Source organism: Strix uralensis, chromosome 2, assembly GCF_047716275.1.
Source record: "Strix uralensis isolate ZFMK-TIS-50842 chromosome 2, bStrUra1, whole genome shotgun sequence".
NCBI lineage: Eukaryota > Metazoa > Chordata > Aves > Strigiformes > Strigidae > Strix > Strix uralensis.
This window is the reverse complement of record NC_133973.1, coordinates 54,155,220-54,173,484: the sequence shown is the minus strand read 5'-3', so window position 1 is coordinate 54,173,484 and position 18,265 is coordinate 54,155,220. Positions and strand designations below refer to the sequence as shown.

Genomic DNA, 18,265 nt, shown 5'->3' with positions numbered 1-18,265 from the left:
GAAGTTGTCAGAGCTTGTTTTTTTTAGAGCAAGGGTTGTTGTGTGTGGCTGGCTTCTTGGGGGGATTTTTTGATGACTTTTTAGTAGCGTATAAGGTAAAAAGCTGTAATGGCAGACCAGAGGAAGAGCTATTTCTCAGACATACCCAAAATCCCAAATTTTTTTTTTTCCTAGCACTTTTATTTCTAGAGAAAACTAACCAAAGGATGGTACAGTTACATCTGTGTTTCAGTATCAATGTGGAATTTGTAATGAACTGTTATTTTTCTGTCTTCTTTCAGGTTGCATGGAGCTCTGTTGCCTTAATTTTAGTAAAGCCTTTTCCGTTAAGTTAAAAATAGGGATTGTGTAGTAAAAAAAAAAGGCTCGCTCTAGCAGTCCTCATTTTGCTTTTGAGTGCTTAAACCAACCATCGGTTTCCTTAAATTGGACATACGTGAAAAAAAATCGCAGAGGGTCAGATGAGGTACTTAGATTTCAAGCTGTATTTTATTTTGTGTCAATTTAGTAATCATGAGAAATAGATCTTTTAGCTCCTTAGGATTGGAATTTTACACAAATGTTTCACAATGAATAAAAACTTCCCAACAAAAAGGCTTTTAAGAATTCCTTAAGGGTTTTTTTTATAATGTTCATTCTCCTTGGTGTCTTGTTTTTGTTTTCATTCTCTACCCAGCAGACAGTATGTTGGCCTGGTACAGTGTAACCCACTTAATCCCTTAGGGATGGGCTTTGGTCACACAGTTATATTGGGAAGAATATGAATGCACAGTGTAGCCTGGCCAATAGAGGCTGCTATTGCTAAGAGTCCCCAGAGGAAAAGGGAAGCTAATGCAAGGGAGAAAGATGAGCACATAGGAGCAGAAATAATTGCTTGATAGGTTATTGAAAGAAGAGAAACAGTAACAGAGAAGTAGGTTGCAAGGAGAATGTCAGTTAACTCATGAATCGTTAGAAATGTTGGACTGAGAGCAGCCGCACCCGAGGGTGTCTTGAAGTTGGCTGAAAGTAGTAGATTATTTAAATTGGGAGCTGCTCAGAAATGTCAACTCTGATTAAATCAGAATAAATAATAGTTTGCTCATTCTACTTGAACATGAGGAATGAGGTAGAAAGTGAAGGCCAGGTCTCTGCAAGAGTAAACTAACAGGTATAAATGTAGGTATTTCTCCTGACAAGTTTTGCTGATTGAGTTTGCGGCTAGATATAAGTTAGGATAAATTAAGTGATTCTGGCAGTAGGTACTGGGATGATTTAATGACCCAGGGGTTATGTGGATTTAAGGATTGCTTCCCTTGGTTGCAGCTTCTTTCATAGTCCTGAGTCATGCCAGGCAACTGTTTGAACTAGAGTCCTAAACTATGCAGGAGTTAAAAATAACCTTATAAAGAGACACCAGAATACAACTTTTTGGTATACAAACGAGTGGCAACAGCTGTATGTCAGTTCAGTTTGGGTTGTGTTCATATTACAAATTATTGTGAACAAACTCTAGTGATACTCTGGTGTCAGATAAAGCGTTTCTAGGCTGCTTACATCTAGAGGCAATTTTCAGATAACCTGTCATCAAATTATTAAAGATTTATCCAACAGAAAACACAAGCTACCTTCACATTGCAATGGTGAAATTGTAGAAGAAGGAAGGAAGACTTGCAAGATGATAAGGATCTCGGTAGGTCGGGCCATATGCTTGAAGGGCTTCCAGGCTTCCGGCAAGCCAGGCAGCTGGCAAGTGGCCATCAGTAAAGGGGTGTTCCTGATCACAGCTTTTACGTCAGTACCCCATGGAGGGGAAGGTCAGTTTGGAGGCTGACTAATGTCTGAGCTTGTAATGCATTCAAAAGTACAAAGCGTGTAGCATCTTGACTTCGTACCTGTATGTTTCTTGGAACTGAGAGCAAAATCTTTCCAGGTTAAACAGGCTTGTGGTCTCCTACACACTAGAAAGCCCCATTCTTGTGCCACTTAATTGGCCAGGGTGTAAACCGGTACCTTCTAAATACAAGAACAAGGATTGGCTAAGCAGAGAAAAGGGAGAAAATTGGCTTCTGTCCTTTCTTTTCAAATTTCTGGAAACCTGCAAATCTGCTATAGGTGACAAGTGTAAACTCTGTAGTGACTGAGTATTGAGAGATGTAAAAACTCCACAAACAGTAGATGTAAGTGTTGAAAACTAATTGACGTGGTTCTGGATTCTGCCCTTGCTGCTGCAACTCTGATAGTTCTTGGGACTTGTTTTTCAGACCTTTTACAGAGGAACATTTTATGTAATGAGCCACTGCAACTAACAAACCACAGGAAGCAACTTTTTTTTTTTTATGCTAGTCTGGTAAATATTGTCAAATGGTTTGTGTTAAAAAGAATTACTAATGAGGGAGTAAGTTCACACTATGTTATGGAAAGGCCAGTGTTTTTGTCAGACTAAATACTTGAAGTGTTCTTAAAAACTATTGAAGCCTTTTTAAACTATTAATGTCTGATACCTGTGGTTTAACAAAATAAGATGTCTTAGCAAAGAAAACTGTGAATAAGCTTTAAAGCTGAAATGAATGTGTTGTATATGTGTAAATAGGGAGTTATGAAGCATGGTCAGTGTTATTGTTATGCTAGTTATGGAACTGCTAATTCTGCTTGTCGATAACTTTGAGAGTCTTTTTTCTTAAGTCTTTAACAAAGATGGCCCCTATTTTTTAAGGAGTCTTGGCTGAAAGCATGTTAGACTGTAAATAAATGTGATTAGTTGGAACAAACTTGAGTCTGCCTTATTTTGGATTTTTTTCCTTTTCCAAGTGAAATGGATGCTCTTTAACAACTTTAATTAAAGGACAGTGTACCAGATATCTTCAAGGAAACCTTTGGGTTTAGTCTTGATTTCATATAGCAGGTGGTTCATCAGTGACCACTGGCTGAAAATGGTAATTGAAATAGATTTTCTTGCCTGTTTCCAACTTAGAAAGTAGCTACAAGTGTAGAAACAATAGTCTGGAAATTTGAAGTGCCCCTTACATCTATTTCTTTGAGAATACTGAGGGAATTTTGTGGTGCTATTGAAACAGTTCCAGGTTTTGGTGTCTTTTATTAAAAAAGGAGGGTTTTTTTTTTTGTTGAGAGGTGAGATTTCAGTTGCTATGTGGTTATTTGTTTTTATTTTTATGGTGTGCTGCTGTGCCTGGTATCAGTATGGTAAAAGTGAAACTATAAATTGGTCCAATTGACTCAGTTTGCTTAATAGTTTGTGCTTGCTGACATGATAGATACAATGCAATTACTGTGTTGGCTAACAGTATTTTTCTGTAGACGTAACGAGTACAGCACCCGTCTTCAGCCTTCATTACTCTGGTATAATCAGGTCCTCCTTAATCTATTAAATTTTTTTTACAGTAAAAAAAAAAAAAGACAACTTACTAGACAAAGTTTGTGTGGTGCTGCTATGGTTTTGTAGACCAAAAATCTCTCTTTTCTTTGAGTGCTGTCTCAGTACCAGTGTTAAAAGAGGTAATTGCACTCAAGATAAAGACGGCTATGAAGCTGACAGACATGGAATTAAGAACATCTAGATGGATAGACTGGACAAGGCAGTGGTGTTTCTCTAAGCTTTGAGGGGCTGGGAATCAAAGATTTGGTAATGCGCACTGATTTTTTTTTTTTTGAAGTTGCTTTTAGCATGTTGGTTTTAGTCTTGCCAGCAAATGTTTGGACTGCTAATGGAAATGTTTCAGACTTCTAATTCAGCTCACTGTTTAAGAGGGAGATTCTGAGAGGTGACAATTAAATTACTATTTGTATTATGGTATATGATCATGTTAGAAAGGCACTTAATAGAAACTGTTCCCTGCTTTTAACGCTAATATCGAAGTCAGTGGTCTAAGAGTTGGAGCCCTTATAAGTTGGTAGATGCAATTAAAAGGTGGTTATCAAAATGGGCCAGAGTGGGGCTGCTTTTTATTTGCTCTGTGAGTTTCTTTGAATATTGAAATGATAGAGGCACATGAGGCAAAAAATCTCTCTACAGACTCTTCTGTGTACTAGGTTGAGACTACTTTTACTGTGCTGCACAATTAGTTTAATGTAAGAACTGGAACAAATAGTTATCTGTAATGTCTTGCAGTTCCTAATGTTGGTTAAAATAATCAGATACACATTGGAAATTAAGTTTTTGTTTAGTTTTCAGATGCTGAATGATAATTTAATCTGAACTGTTAAAGATAATAAATCTTCAGAAATATAACAACAGAAGTACTGTTCCTTCCAAAAACATTGTCAAAAAACACATACAGATAAGTTCAAAGTATGTAATAGGAGAAATAACATTGGTTCTCCAGGCATCTTAAGGATTTTATTGTTGTTTTGTTTGTTGGAGTATTAAGGCTTCATAATGAAGGGGGGAAAAAAAAAAAAACCACACCAGTTAAGCTCTTTAAAAATCTTAACTTAAAGATGTGTAAGTGGAAAAAATGCAGCAGCCTACTGTGCTGAAAACTACCGTCCTGGTTCTGCAGATACTCGAAATAACATAATCATTGGGGCTACAGATGAGTCCCTTATATAATCAGAAAAACTGTAATTGTATAAAGTCTTTGCTGCTTCCAAGCAAAAATGCTTCTTAATGCCTTTAAACATGCTGCTTTCCTGTCTCAGATCCAGCTTGTATGTATGTACTTAAATGACGTATGACACTTACTGACGTTGCATGCAACATCCCATTGAGATACTTGCTTATCAGCCCTGGCAAGACTGTTTTGTAGCCTTTGTGTAAAAGGATCAGTTTGGTTCTAGTTAAAAAGACACTTTTCATGGTTTGTGGCTGGTCTATAACTGTCTGCCCAGTGAAAGTATTTTTATGGTCATAAGTCTCCTAGCCCTCACTGTAACGGTCAGTGTAGTTGAAATTGTGCAAATCAATTTCTCGGGTTTTCGATACACAAGAGTACTAGTGTTAACAGTGTTTCCTTACTTGTATTTTGTTTAAAATGTGGCTTCATGGAGAAATTAATGATAGTAACTGCAGTTCTTCAAACTGTAGAAGCTGAAGAAACAAGTCCATAGTACCACTCAGAACTACGTAAGTCAGGTTTTTATTCACATTATGTATTCTAGGGAACTTGTGATTTCAGAGGACAGGAAAAAAAAAAAGTAACTCGTTCCTACACTGAAGTGGAAGAACAGGGCAGTAGTTGGTACGCTCTGTTCTCATGAATGCATTATTTATTAAGAAGATGCTACTATTTAATGGTGTAGCTCAAATACCTTGTTAGTTAACTAATAGTAGGAATTAGGGAGATAAGTGAAGACACTGGACCATTCTAAATATTTCAGCATGAACATGGAAATCATGTGCAAGTAGGCTGGTGACTCTAATAAGGCTTTTCACATACATAAAAATGTATGTCCTGAACCATAACAATTATCCCATAGCTCTGTGAAAGGTAATGTGAAAGGTAAATGAACAATCCACTTGTAGCTTTTAAGGAGTTATAACATTGTTGTGATACAAACTTGTAGAAATGTTAAGGGTTTCTAAACATTGTTTTTACAGTATAAATGAATTAAATTACTCATTCTGAACAAATTTTTAATGGAAGCAGCCACTGTTCCTTATGTTGAGGCTTCAGCTGTAGATTTTCTAACAAGTAAACATTCATAGATGGAAAGTCAAAGACAAATAAATTCCTGACATTTCTTGCTTCTAATGTAGGCCTTGATTCTAAGGCAGCACAGTCACATGACTCTCACGCCAGCTTGTATCAGGTTATTAATTCCATAACCATACTCTGTGGGTGATATATATGCCAGTAGCGCTAATTACAACTAGCAAGACCGCATTCCTTCCTTCAGAGAAGGAGACAGACTAGGGGACTTATGACCCATTTCCATTTTAAACAGACACTCTTTTCAGAGAAGCCTGTTCTGGCTGAATTACTTTAAGCTCTTTTAGTAACGGGTAGGTATAGGAACAGCAGTTTTCTTTATACAGAAACTTAAGTTTGAGCTCTTTAAAATAAAACTTTGCCCCCAAGCAATTAAAAAACTCTTTTTACAGTATTAGATGACATTACTGTAATGAGGGCAAACCTTGGGCTGGCACAAAACACTAATGAGCTAATTACTTTTTTAAAAAAATAAAATCCTTTAACACTAAAATCTGACAGTAAAAAAGCTTCATTGGTGCCACTAATTCACCATCCCTGTGCTGGCAGCCAGGCTCACTAGCACTTCCAGGCTTTTTGACAGTTTTACCACAGGAAGTTGACACCTACTAACTGAACTGTGGGTGTAGACTTGGCCTCAGTATTCGGCATCTTGAGTACCATCTGAAGTAGCAACGGTGAATTTGCTTGTGTAGTAGTTGTAAAGTATTCCATTTATTATGGCTGTTCTGCAAGGAGTAAACTGTAAAATACCAAATGTTTGTGTACCAATACCTAGTTGCCTGACTTCTAAAATAAAATTACAGCATTTGCATTTGTTCTGTAGATAACTGTCTTCCCTCTGAGTTAATTTAAAATTCCTTGTCTGGTTGCAATTTTGGGTAAAGTGCAGCAGTTATTCCAGTGCAACAGGTAGTGTCCTGCTTTATTCCTAAAGCTTCGTCTTCACTTTCACATGTTAAAAAATAACTTTGCTAATGAAATGCAGTGCTGAAGTGACCAGTTCGACACGTGGTCTATAAAATTCTCTCACTTTGCTTTCTTCCTTGGACCTTTTTCAGTGAACATAAATGAATCGTCGCCCTAGTTGAGTGTGATGCGATACCCCTTCTGCACAAACGTTGGAGGGTTTGGGGGTTTTAAGTGACAGACCAGTAATTTGTGCGGTGTACTGCTTAGACTGCCACACAGACTGCAGTCAGTGGCAGAGACACCTCCTAAACACGTGTTCTTGAGTGGGTATTGTTACTGTGAGTAGCTACACTTCACCTGTTTAGCATAGTCCTCCTGCTTTTGTATATAAAACTTGGTGTTGGTAGACTTCAACATTTTCTAGGTATTGATGTGTGCAAAACTTTCTGCTCACAACTCTTTTTAATGATTTTCTTAATCTTCACAGGTCTAGGAAACTGGGAGGATCTGTTCCTGTAACAATGGCAGCAAAATCATCACTCCTCAAAGTAATACTGCTAGGAGATGGTGGAGTTGGGAAGAGTTCCCTTATGAACAGATACGTCACCAACAAGTTTGATGCACAGCTGTTTCATACAATAGGTGTGGAATTCCTAAATAAAGAGCTGGAAGTTGATGGACGTTTTGTTACAATGCAGATATGGGACACGGCAGGTCAGGAACGTTTTAGGAGCTTGCGGACTCCTTTCTATAGAGGTTCTGACTGTTGCCTACTAACCTTCAGCGTGGATGACTCTCAAAGCTTCCAGAACTTAAGCAACTGGAAGAAAGAGTTCATTTATTATGCAGATGTCAAGGAGCCTGAAAGTTTTCCGTTTGTGATACTGGGTAACAAAGTTGATATTGATGAAAGGCAAGTGTCTACAGAAGAAGCCCAAGACTGGTGCAGGAATAATGGCAACCATCCCTATTTTGAAACCAGTGCAAAAGATGCCACTAATGTTGCAGCAGCCTTTGAAGAAGCTGTTAGAAGAGTTCTAGCCTCTGAAGATAGGTCAGATCACTTTATTCAAACAGATACAGTAAACCTTCATCGGAAGCCAAAACCCACTTCATCTTGTTGTTGACTTAAAATTTTTTTTTGGCCAAATTACTTTTGACTAGCTTGCTCTGTAAAAGGATGGGGAAGGTGTAATAGATAAAATAACAAATGGGTTTCACTCTAATATTAAAATTGTCATAATCTGCTGCTTTCTTGGGGGAGCAAATGAAAAATTTCCATTCATGAGTGACCTGTTACTGAATTAGTGACACTTTCTGTTTAGGAAGGTGTCGAGTGAAAACATTAATATAAGAATGTAATTTGCCAACTTTATTCAAATGATAAATACTTTGAATATAATTAAAACTTGAAAGTTCTAGAAGCACTACTTTGGAGAAACTGTTCTGGAATTCAGGCACAAAGATACTTTTATATGTGTATATTTTTATGAAATCAGCATTCCATTTTTGTTTCACTAGAAGTCAGTTTCTTAACAAGGCTAGATATTAAACCAGTCTCACTACATTCCTTTTGCTGTGAGTGGTACTTCATCTCTAATGTGTTTATTATAAGTTAATATAAATTACCTTCAGATTGTCTTCTAATTGCCTAATGTTCCTATAATTTGAGTAGGCTAAGTAGGAAATAAACTTCCTACATATTTAATGTCCATTTTCCTTTCATTTACTATTCTAATTCTGTACTAATTTTTCCAGCAATTTAATGCAAGATGATGATTTTTTTTAAGTTAATACATGTGTTTGCCTTAAGTCCCATTCTAGTGTGTTTCTGATCAGTAAGGTAAAAAATCTGAGTAACTGAAGTATAACCATCTTTAGTTATGAAAAAGATACACTTTATTCCCTCAGCTTTAATAGCACTTGAAGGGATCCACATTATGACAAATTGCTAAGAGAACTTCTAGTATACAGCCTTAAAGGTCCAGACGTCTTGTTCCTGTTAACCTGAGCTGTGAATGTGTTTACCAGTAATCCCTGCACTGTGAAACTAAGGATTGGCAATACGTAGAGAACTCAGGAAGCTCTTGACTTACAGTAGATTGTGACAGCTTTCAGCCCTAATAAATACCTACAACTAGTGTTTGAGCTGAATTTGATCCTTATTGTTGAATTTGCTATTTTAGGATATGGACTTACACATTTAAGACAATGTCTTTTATATTACTGTACTCATTACATGATGATGAACAGAAGCAAATTCTGTATTTAATGGACAGTCTTTCTGCAGTAACGCAGATGAAACCACAGAAAGTGTATCTGAGGCTCTCCATTGCAGTTAAATGGTAGAATACTTGTATGAGAAGTTGTTGAATGTTGGCTCTCAGAATACCCACTGTCCTTGTAATAGCAAACTTGATAGCGCGCTGTTGCTTCAATGTGTAATCTGACTGCTAACAGGCATGCATGTACACATGTTGTGGACTTCAAAAGGAAGTCTGAGGCCTATAGGACAGGCCGTGTTATTCACTAAACTGCACAGACTCTGCTTTCTGTCAAGTTTTTGGTTCCCATAGAAAAGCATTTCTTGAGAGTACAGTAACAGCAAGAGTTTTCTCTTAGCGAATCTGTTCAGTCTGTACCAGGTGTAATTATTTGGAAGTAAAGCTTGCAAAACAAACCCTTTTTGTTGCTCTTAATAAATACACTCTTCTGAATGTATTGTATTCTTGCTTGAACCTGTCTGGGACTTTACTCCAGAGATCTGCTGCTCCTGCTTAAAAGTGACATCTTTTTACTTTCTGTACATTCCTGAGTCTAATTCATTTACAGTCCAGCATATACAGCAACTGTTTTAAGCTTCAGTCACCTAACACCTAAATACAGGTTGAGCTGCTACTTCTGTTTAATTTCTAGACAATGAATGAAAAGGTATTTGTGAAGAAAATCTTAGCTAAATTCCTCTTAAGATTAAGCCAAGAGAGCAAAAAGCTTTAAAAACAAAGATTGTGTTGAGGGCTAATCAGCTAGTGATGTGAACTTGTTGTAGAACTACTACCTTACTGCTTAAAGCTGTCTCTAAGATTCATTTTAGCAGAGGTTAAGGTTGAAACAAAACAGGAGATAAAGTTAGTGTGACTAGAGTACTGTAGATATGATTCAAATGGTTCCTAAAAGGCAACAAGGATGAGAACCATCATGGTCTTCCTTGTGCCTAAGCATCTGTGTTTTCCCATCTGTCCCCTTGCCATGTAATGTCATGGTTACCAAGTCTCCATCTGAGAAGTAGGTTTAATAAAGTTAAATAAAACTTCATAGAATAGAATTGTATTACTTGTGCCCTGGGAGCTGCTGTACCATAACTGTACACTAAGTGTGAAAGTGGGTAGTAAAGATAAAGGGGAGTTTACGTGCTATGGTAAATTAAGACCACATAGGAATTACGTTGAGGTCATGATCCGGTCTCAGAGGTAGGCTATCAGGTACTTGAAAGAAGCAGAAGTCCTATGACAAGCAGATGTAGATGATAGGTACAAAAGAAAAAACCATAATGCTTAATAACAGGCATTTCTGTACTTTCTGTGAAAACTTACTGTTCACTATGGAGGTAAGGTAGGCACTTGTGGCTTATGTTTCAGTTCAATGATTTGATTCAAGTACTAATGTACCTCAAGTATTAGGGGGTCCTGTTAGCAGTATTTAGAGTTCTGTAAAGTGATGGAGCGTATACTGTGTAATACGTATGCAAAGGTACAGATGTCCTTGAAAAGGAGCAAAATACTGTCATGGCAAATTGGTGGGATTGATGAAAGCTACGCAAAATGGGAAGGGGCAGAAGGAACTAGCTAGGACAGCTAACGGCTCACCTCACAGAAAAGTACGTAGATGCTTTGTGTAAGACTGCTGCCAGAACCAGGCTGCTTGCTTTAACAGTTGCTCTGTACCTCGAACAGATCTTACTTTAAGTCCATATGACAGGTTCCCTAAACAGCAACAAAACCTTGCAAAGTTGAGTCTAAGTTGCATTACTAGCCTAGATTTATTAAGGCTGGTTCTTGTTCTTATAAGGCTCGTGCTAATGTTCTCACTTCCTTATGCTTGATTTTTGTACTGTATAAGGTAATTCCAGTCCCTTCAGTTCACACTTTTTTGTTGCCTCTATTGTATAATACAAGTTACTGCTGCTTTCTCACATGGCAACAGATTTCATTTGAATTATTCCTAAGCCTCTGGGATGGGGCATGAATATAATACTTGCAAAGGTCTCTCTTCTGCCTTGTCCGTTGAGGAACTGTTCATTTTCTGATGCACGCTAGAACTGCATCTTTCAGACCTGGAGCAGATTTGTGGCTATCATTGATCATGAGGTAACTTTCATCTGTTGCTTCCAGATAGCAGTCCTTCAGCTTATTGTAAAAAGTCACAAACCAAAGCATAAACAAGTGTTCCTCCATACACGGGGAAATCACAGCTACCTAGCCTGGGTCCTTCAGAATTCTGTCCTGAGGCAACATTCCTCACCACAAACTCTATAATGATTGATGTAATGAATTAGTACATAGTTCTCCCTTGCCTGTGGCCAGTAACAGCCTTTTTTCATAAAGCCTAGATGGACCTATGAGACTGCATTTCCCCTTTACAATTCCTATATTCAGAAGAAAAGGGGAAAGACTGTATGGGGGGCATAAGAACAGGCACCATTTGGCTAACTGCCTTCAGAGATCAGGCAAGATGTAAAATGCTTTCATTTTACATAACTTCCTACTGTGTGCTGGCAGAAAAGAATACAATTATCAAAAAACCCCACAGTTTCTAAAAATGGTGGAAACTCCTGGCACTAATCCTTCATCTTTGCCAAAAACTTTTCTTAACTGCCACATATATGATTATTTAACATACGTATTTCCTCAGTGAATCTTGACTCTTAGTATTTTTCCATCCATCATGCTACTGGGGAGGAGGTGGAAAACAGCATTAAGAGCTCCAACTTAATGGATATGAATGAGAATACTTTACCTCAAGTCTGTTTCTGATGCTTTCATGTATATAGCAGAAAAAAAAAATAAAATCAGTTGATTTACATAAGATCACATGACTATCAAAATGCTGTACAATGCAGTTTTTATGAAATAACACTGCAAGACAAGTATTGCCATCTTCACTTGTCACCCCACGAATAAAGGTAGCCTTACCATGATCATCTACTTTTCTCCTAAATCATTTAGAGTATACTCAACAGGCACCCATACTGCATCATTCATTTTATTTAAGGTAAATATTGCAACTTTTATATCATGTTCTTTTTCTCATGGAGTATTTTACAGCGACAGTTTAGCAGTAAGTGTAAATTACAAAGAAATAATGACTGACTATACATTTAAAGCACATACACATGGTCCCTTTAATTATACAGACTATGCAAAATGTGCCTCCTAGAACAGCATGCCATTTCTTTTGGAAATTACTTTTCAGACATTTTAAAAGAAGTCCAAGAAGATAGCTTATACAGATTTGCTGCAAAAGGAAACAGATTGTGAAACAACCAAAATATTAGGTAAATATATGCCAAATGACCCATTTAAAATTCACTGGTTTGGAATGATGGTAAGTTTTGCAAAAGGGTCTCTAACCACATTTTACAATAGAATAGTAGCCACACAGGCCAAATAATGCTGTTCTGAAAGCTCAACAAATAGTTCCATGGTTCAGAAACCCTACTCTAAATATATTTTCAAAAAGAAAATTTTAGCACTTGCAGAGATACTGGAAAGAGGTGGGCTTGAACATGTAAATTTAGTTTGGTTCTTTCCATGTCTGAATTAGAATTAAAGTCAGAGAGGCTTTGCTGTTTTAATCTGTATTGGCCAAAAGAAAAAAAGCTGCTTCAGCATCCACTTTGTCAGTCTTCAGAAGATGAGTATCAAACATGCTGAGAACTAACCTGAAGAACTACAGTTCAAATAATCAGGAAAGTATGGAAAAAGCACTCACTCAGGAAATGTATTTATTCAGCTTAAAAGGTGTTTCTTCCCAAGGAACTGTACTTTCCTTTCAAAGGCACTGGATCGAATAGGAGAATTGAGTTCATAAAATGGATTCATTGCAAACTGAGGAAAGAAGAAAAACTCATCAAACAGCACAAGGTCCAGCACTGAAAAAATATTACTTCAAATGGCAGCTATATTGTTAGCTTTCAGCCTATTTCATACCACTTTAAGAGCACAGAGCTCCTAAACAGCCACTCGCTTTCCAGGCCCTTACATTCTCCCCATACATGCACGCGGCCATCCCTTAGTACCAGCTTCTCAGAACAAATCCATCACGACACTGGTGGGAATGTCTGGTTTGGAAATACATGAGCATCACCCGAGTCCCTGCAGGCGGCCGAGATGGCCACCTCCCCCCCACCCATGCTTGCGACTGCCCCATCTAGTGGAAGGATCACCAGGCTACTCGTTCTCAGAGCAAAACGCTCCCGCCAGCCTTCTGTAGAACAGTCCTTTGCTTTCGTTATCACCATTAATGCCACAATACTGTCCAAAAATCACTGGACTAAAATGAAGAATAAATTCTGAAAGAGCACCGTTTATCACAATTTAGAAAAATCTACTCTGTTTAATGGAAAATACAGCCTTTATGTCATAGAACCACAGAATCATTCAGGTTGGAAGAGACCCTTGGGATCATCGAGTCCAACCATCAGCCCTACTCTACAAAGTTCTCCCCTACACCATATCCCCCAGCATCTCATCTAAACGACCCTTAAACACATCCAGGCATGGTGACTCCACCACCTCCCTGGGCAGCCTATTCCACTGTCTGACCACTCTTTCTGTGAAAAATTTTTTTCTAATGTCCAGTCTAAACCTCCCTTGTTCGAGTTTAAAGCCGTTCCCCCTTGTTCTGTCACTAATCACCTGTGAGAAGAGACCAGCACCAACCTCTCTACAATGTCCTGTCAGGTAGCTGTAGAGAGTGATGAGGTCTCCCCTCAGCCTTGTCTTCCTCAAACTGAACAGTCCCAGCTCCCTCAATCTCTCCTCACAGGATTTATTCTCCAGGCCCTTCACCAGCTTCGTTGCCCTCCTCTGCACTCGCTCCAGCACCTCGATATCTCTCTCGTATTGAGGTGCCCAAAACTGGACACAATACTCCAGGTGTGGCCTCACCAGTGGAGAGTACGGGGGGACTATCACCTCCCTACTTCTGCTGGTCACACTATTTCTAATACAAGCCAGGATGCCGTTGGCTTTCTTGGCCACCTGGGCACACTGCCAGCTCATGTTCAGTTACTTGTCAATTAGAACCCCCAGATCCTTCTCTTCCAGTCAGCTCTCCAGCCACACCTCCCCAAGCCTGTAGCGATGCATGGGGTTGTTGTGGCCCAAGTGCAGGACCTGGCACTTGGCCTTGTTGAAGCTCATCCCATTAACGTTGGCCCACTGATCCAACCTATCCAAGTCTCTCTGTAGTGCCTCCCTCTCTTCATGCAGATCGACAGTCCCGCTTAACTTGGTGTCGTCTGCGAATTTACTGATAACGCACTCTATGTCCTTATCAAGATCATCAATAAAGGTGTTGAACAGAAATGGTCCCAACACCGAGCCCTGAGGAACACTGAGGAAGCCCTGATGTCACGTTATCAACCCTGGCTAATGTGGACTGCATGGGTGCTTCTCCACTTACACAGGTCCCCATGAGAAAACACACTAATACAGTCATGCCTGAGCACATACAGCAGAACACACTTACAAATACTGCAGTGAGACCATAAGAAGTGGGTTCTTACCTTTATATACAAGTCATATACATCATTAAAGAAGTTCTTAATTCCATCTTCTTGCCTTACATCATGAAGCATTATAAATCTCATATGTAAAGCAATTAAGGAAAATTTAACTTTTACAAAGAAGAGAGACATTTAACAGATCCTGAGATAAGCATTTACACCTAATTCTGCATATACTTAAAATAGCTGAACATGAAATAGCAGGGACTATAGGAGGAAGCATTAAAAGAAGTTAACTGGAGCAGTGAAATTTAGAAAGCATTACCTTAATATTTTAAAATTCCCCTATTTGAAAATAAAAATAATCACCTCTCTATTCAAAGTTATTCTTTTCAAAGCTAGACAATTCTGAGTGCGGACAATGCGTTCAGCACCTTTGCCATATATCCCTGCAGTTAAAATGAGATTCAATGTTACTTGCTATGTATAACAAATGTTTCACAACAAACACTTCTAGGACTACCTGATCAAGCCTCAACACCATATTTTCAAGATGGGTGTGACTGACACCAAGCACGTTTATCCCTGCTTCTCCTCTCCAGCACTGTCAAAGGGATGGGAACAGAGAATCATATAAGCTTACTCAGACTCTCTCATATTATTGCCCTCTCACTCCTCTTTTCTCTACTCCATGTGAGCTCCACATTTCATTAGGTTATTTCTGCTCCTCCAAAAGGAATAATCCACCTTTCTAATTGGTCCCAATTTTCAACAACTGCTGCGCGTCCCAACTTACTTCATCGTGAAGCTGGTGACTCTCTGACAATAATAGTGGTGAATAGCCAGAGAAATCTGTTCCAAACTCATTTTATCTAACTTGTCCCTTTCTGGCAAAAGGCTTTTCCTATATAAATATAAGGAAAGGGAAGAGGGAAGGATATGTCCAGCTGTGACAAAAGCAGAAACAAACCACTCGTTAAACTTGTCCACAGTCTTCAGATACATGTTGTTAGAAAGCCACATGTTCTCATCTACTAGGTCAAGAGCAGCGTGGGCAATGAACTGGTTGAGATGGCGATGATCATCCTAATGTATTTCCAGGAGACAGAGGATTGGTCATTCAGTGAAAAGAGAGAAATATTAAGAATAATTTGCTCAAGTTGCTAAACAACTAGTGCTCAAGTTACGTAAAGTTATATATACCCTTCTTGTCTGTCACATATGTGCCATCCTGTAATTAAGAAACGTATATATTGTAACCAACACTTGGTTTCAAGGGAAAAAAAAAGGTCATAGTAAAAAGGTCATCACAAAAACAGTCTTGAGAGCAGCAAAACCAATAAAGCCTATATCTATAGCCCAGAAATTAATTCAAAATTCAAGCATGAATTATTTTGTTTACCAATGGGTCATCTCCCACTGTAAACTTATTCCACAATGGAGGCCCCGATAAAAATATTTTTCTCTGCTTTCCAGTCACCTGTTTTTGTGAAATTTGCAGCAATTCAGCATTTTTTGGACCATAACATCTCTCTCAAATTTGCCAGAAACAAGTTATGATGTGTCTAAGTCGGGGGGCAGATGGGGAAAGCAGAGGTACAGAGGACAGATACACTGATAACATTCTCACCTAAAGATTCTGTTTTTTCAGGTTATTTGCTTAGAAACATAGGATTTTTTAATTGGTTTGGGGGTTTTCTTTTTCATAAGAACCTAGTGCAGAAAAACATCCTGCAACTGGTATTAAATATATGCTTGCAGATGTAAATTACACCTCTTTGTATAATAAACACAAACGGCCTTCATAGAGTAATGACAGCATTTGGCCCTAACACTGCAAGAGTCATGTGGGGAAAGAGCCATTTACTTTCTATACAAACTAGAATACTGTAGGACATCTTCCAAGAAGAAACGGGGGACTAAACGATACTGTAAGCTTCTATTAGACTGGAAACATAAGTAGACTTGCACTGATTCTCATAATATAGGGATGCTATTCATGCCACTCTCACACCCCTCAGTGTACTATATTTTTCCTCCATCAGGGCATTAACAGCTTTGCCACTTCCATTAAATCATACTGAAGAAGAGATTAAATAATGAAGTTTAAGGGGCAAAAGCTCACGCTGATTTACCACATCCATTACGCAAACCCCTTACTTCAGGCAGCTGTGCATCTGCACTGAATTCACTCTGAAATGGCATGTCTCGAAACAGAAGCAATTGTTGCCAAAACGTATCAATGTCTACTAGTTCTCCTTCACTGCACATCCAAGTTTTGATACTCTCTTAAGGAGAAAATTTAGTACTTCAACCTCAGCCAGACAAGAAGCTTACCCGAGCCAAGTTACATCCATTAGCAAAATGCAGAAAATTAATTTTTCCACTATTGTGGATGTGTCACATCCTCACACTCACTAAGTCTAGTCCGACTAGCCTTATTTATGATCTTTTATGGGACACCAATTCAAATTACAGATGATGCCATGCTGTTCAAATCAGTGACAGCATATACTTCCATTTTTGGACACACTCACAGACTGACACACTTTTATTCTGAAGTCTATTGTTTCTTCAATGTCATATCTCAATAGATAGATCTGTTCTTTTCCCACTGGAAACACTACTTACTGAGTAGTCTCACATTTCTCACATTTTCAAACTCGTATTTATCAATACACGATTTAAATCTTTCTTACTGAAAAGCAAGTATGACTACTGAAGATGTTTAAGATTTTTTTTATAGCATAAAAAATAAAGGACTGAATAGAGCTTTCAAATTTATGTTCCTTACTTTATTACTAGATACAGACGCCTTAAAATAGAGAAGGACAGTAAATAGCCTTAAATAATGAACAGCTATTATAAAAGCTCTAAACACTAAGAGCAATGACCAAAGCATGACTAGCATATATATTCTTCACCATACAGCATCAAATATGTAAGGAGACCATGTTTTATGAAGAACTAGTATGATCTGGCAAAGAATTTTTAAGAGACTCAAGAACTTGAGTTCTACTCCCTATGACAAAGTTTCTGTAGAAAACAGTCAATATTAGTAACACTTTTAACATGCTGGTCATGCTTCAAATACACTGTAAAATTATAAAAGAAAATGCACCATAATTACATCACAGGAGTATCACAGAGGAAAAAACACACCTTGGACTCTACTTTTCCAGGAGGCAGAAATTCCATTTCAAATATGGGATTATCATGATGACCAACTATCACGAAGTAGAAACTTCCAGACATTCTTCAAAACAGTACTCCTTACAAGAAAAGACAGACACGCTGATGAGTCTATATAAAAAATCCATGGGAAAGTGCCCCTAAAAATCTGCCAACGTGCTTCCTATAGTATTTACCACGGGCTAAAGAGAAATACTTTCTTAGGCATGCACATTTATACTCAAACAGGGGGAAAAATATCCTCAGAAGGCGAAACACCTCCTGGAAGTGAGCCTAGCTACTACTATCTCAAAACGCTTACTCTGCATCCGACTGACGATTTCATTTATCCTCTGCCAGCCCCCCCAGTGCCTTGGACGGCAACGATTCCATGAAGTGACGTGGTGCACCCGCCTCACCCGTCTCTCCCTGGGGGCCCTACAGGCAGGCAGTAAAAAGGAGAAGCCCCACGGCCCCGGCTCCATCCCCGGGGACTCCAGAGTTACCCGGGGGGAGTGACACCACCACCACCCCCCCCCGCGCCGCGCCCCAGCGCCCTGAGGCCCGCCCAGGCTCCCGGCGGCTCCCCCGTGCCCCGCCGCGGCTGCCGCCTCCAGGGGAAGGATCGGACGCCGCGGGGGGTGCCCGCGGAACCGGCGGGAGAGGGAAGTGGGGTCTGCGCCGCAGACGCCCGGGCCTGGGGGGCCCGGGCCCGCCGCCTACCCTGCGACGTGCGCTCGCCAACGGCTCCCCGCGGCCGCCCGGAAGCGCCACCCCGCGTCCCGCCCAACATCCGGCGCCCCCG

General features: G+C 39.2%; 2 protein-coding genes across 7 annotated transcripts in view; one reads left to right on the top strand and one right to left on the bottom strand.

Moving 5' to 3' along the window:
* Positions 1–9,286, top strand: part of RAB9A (RAB9A, member RAS oncogene family) — a 33,924-nt gene extending 24,638 nt beyond the window's left edge. For 4 of the 5 annotated variants that reach the window (XM_074858791.1, XM_074858787.1, XM_074858789.1 and 1 more), the window contains exon 2: positions 7,048–9,286. In XM_074858791.1, the coding sequence (XP_074714892.1) occupies positions 7,082–7,687 (606 nt within the window). In that variant the 5' untranslated portion in view covers positions 7,048–7,081 and the 3' untranslated portion in view covers positions 7,688–9,286. Of the gene's footprint in view, positions 1–149; positions 1,673–7,047 lie in introns of those variants that run through there. The other variant, XM_074858790.1, reaches the window with a different exon arrangement.
* Positions 9,287–11,806: 2,520 nt separating this feature from the next.
* TRAPPC2 (trafficking protein particle complex subunit 2) lies at positions 11,807–18,240 on the bottom strand. 2 transcript variants are annotated; one of them, XM_074858792.1, is made up of 5 exons: positions 18,184–18,240; positions 17,452–17,561; positions 15,233–15,375; positions 14,350–14,437; positions 11,807–12,667 (listed from the first exon to the last, which is right to left on the bottom strand). In XM_074858792.1, the coding sequence occupies exons 2-5, from the start codon at positions 17,542–17,544 to the stop codon at positions 12,569–12,571; spliced, it is 423 nt and encodes a 140-aa protein (XP_074714893.1). In that variant the 5' UTR covers positions 17,545–17,561; positions 18,184–18,240; the 3' UTR covers positions 11,807–12,568. The 2 variants fall into 2 exon arrangements, with proteins under 2 accessions (XP_074714893.1, XP_074714894.1); XM_074858793.1 differs by lacking the exon at positions 18,184–18,240 and adding an exon at positions 17,783–18,094.
* Between the last annotated feature and the right edge of the window lie 25 nt (positions 18,241–18,265).

Coding starts and splice junctions, on each gene's coding strand:
- TRAPPC2 (XM_074858792.1), bottom strand. CDS start 17,544: ATGTCTGGAAGTTTCTACTTCGTGATAGTTGGTCATCATGATAATCCC. Junction 14,438..15,232: donor TCTGCTTTTGTCACAGCTGG/ACATATCCTTCC, acceptor CTTAATTGCTTT/ACATATGAGATTTATAATGC. Junction 12,668..14,349: donor TATATGACTTGTATATAAAG/GTAAGAACCCAC, acceptor TTCTTTCCTCAG/TTTGCAATGAATCCATTTTA.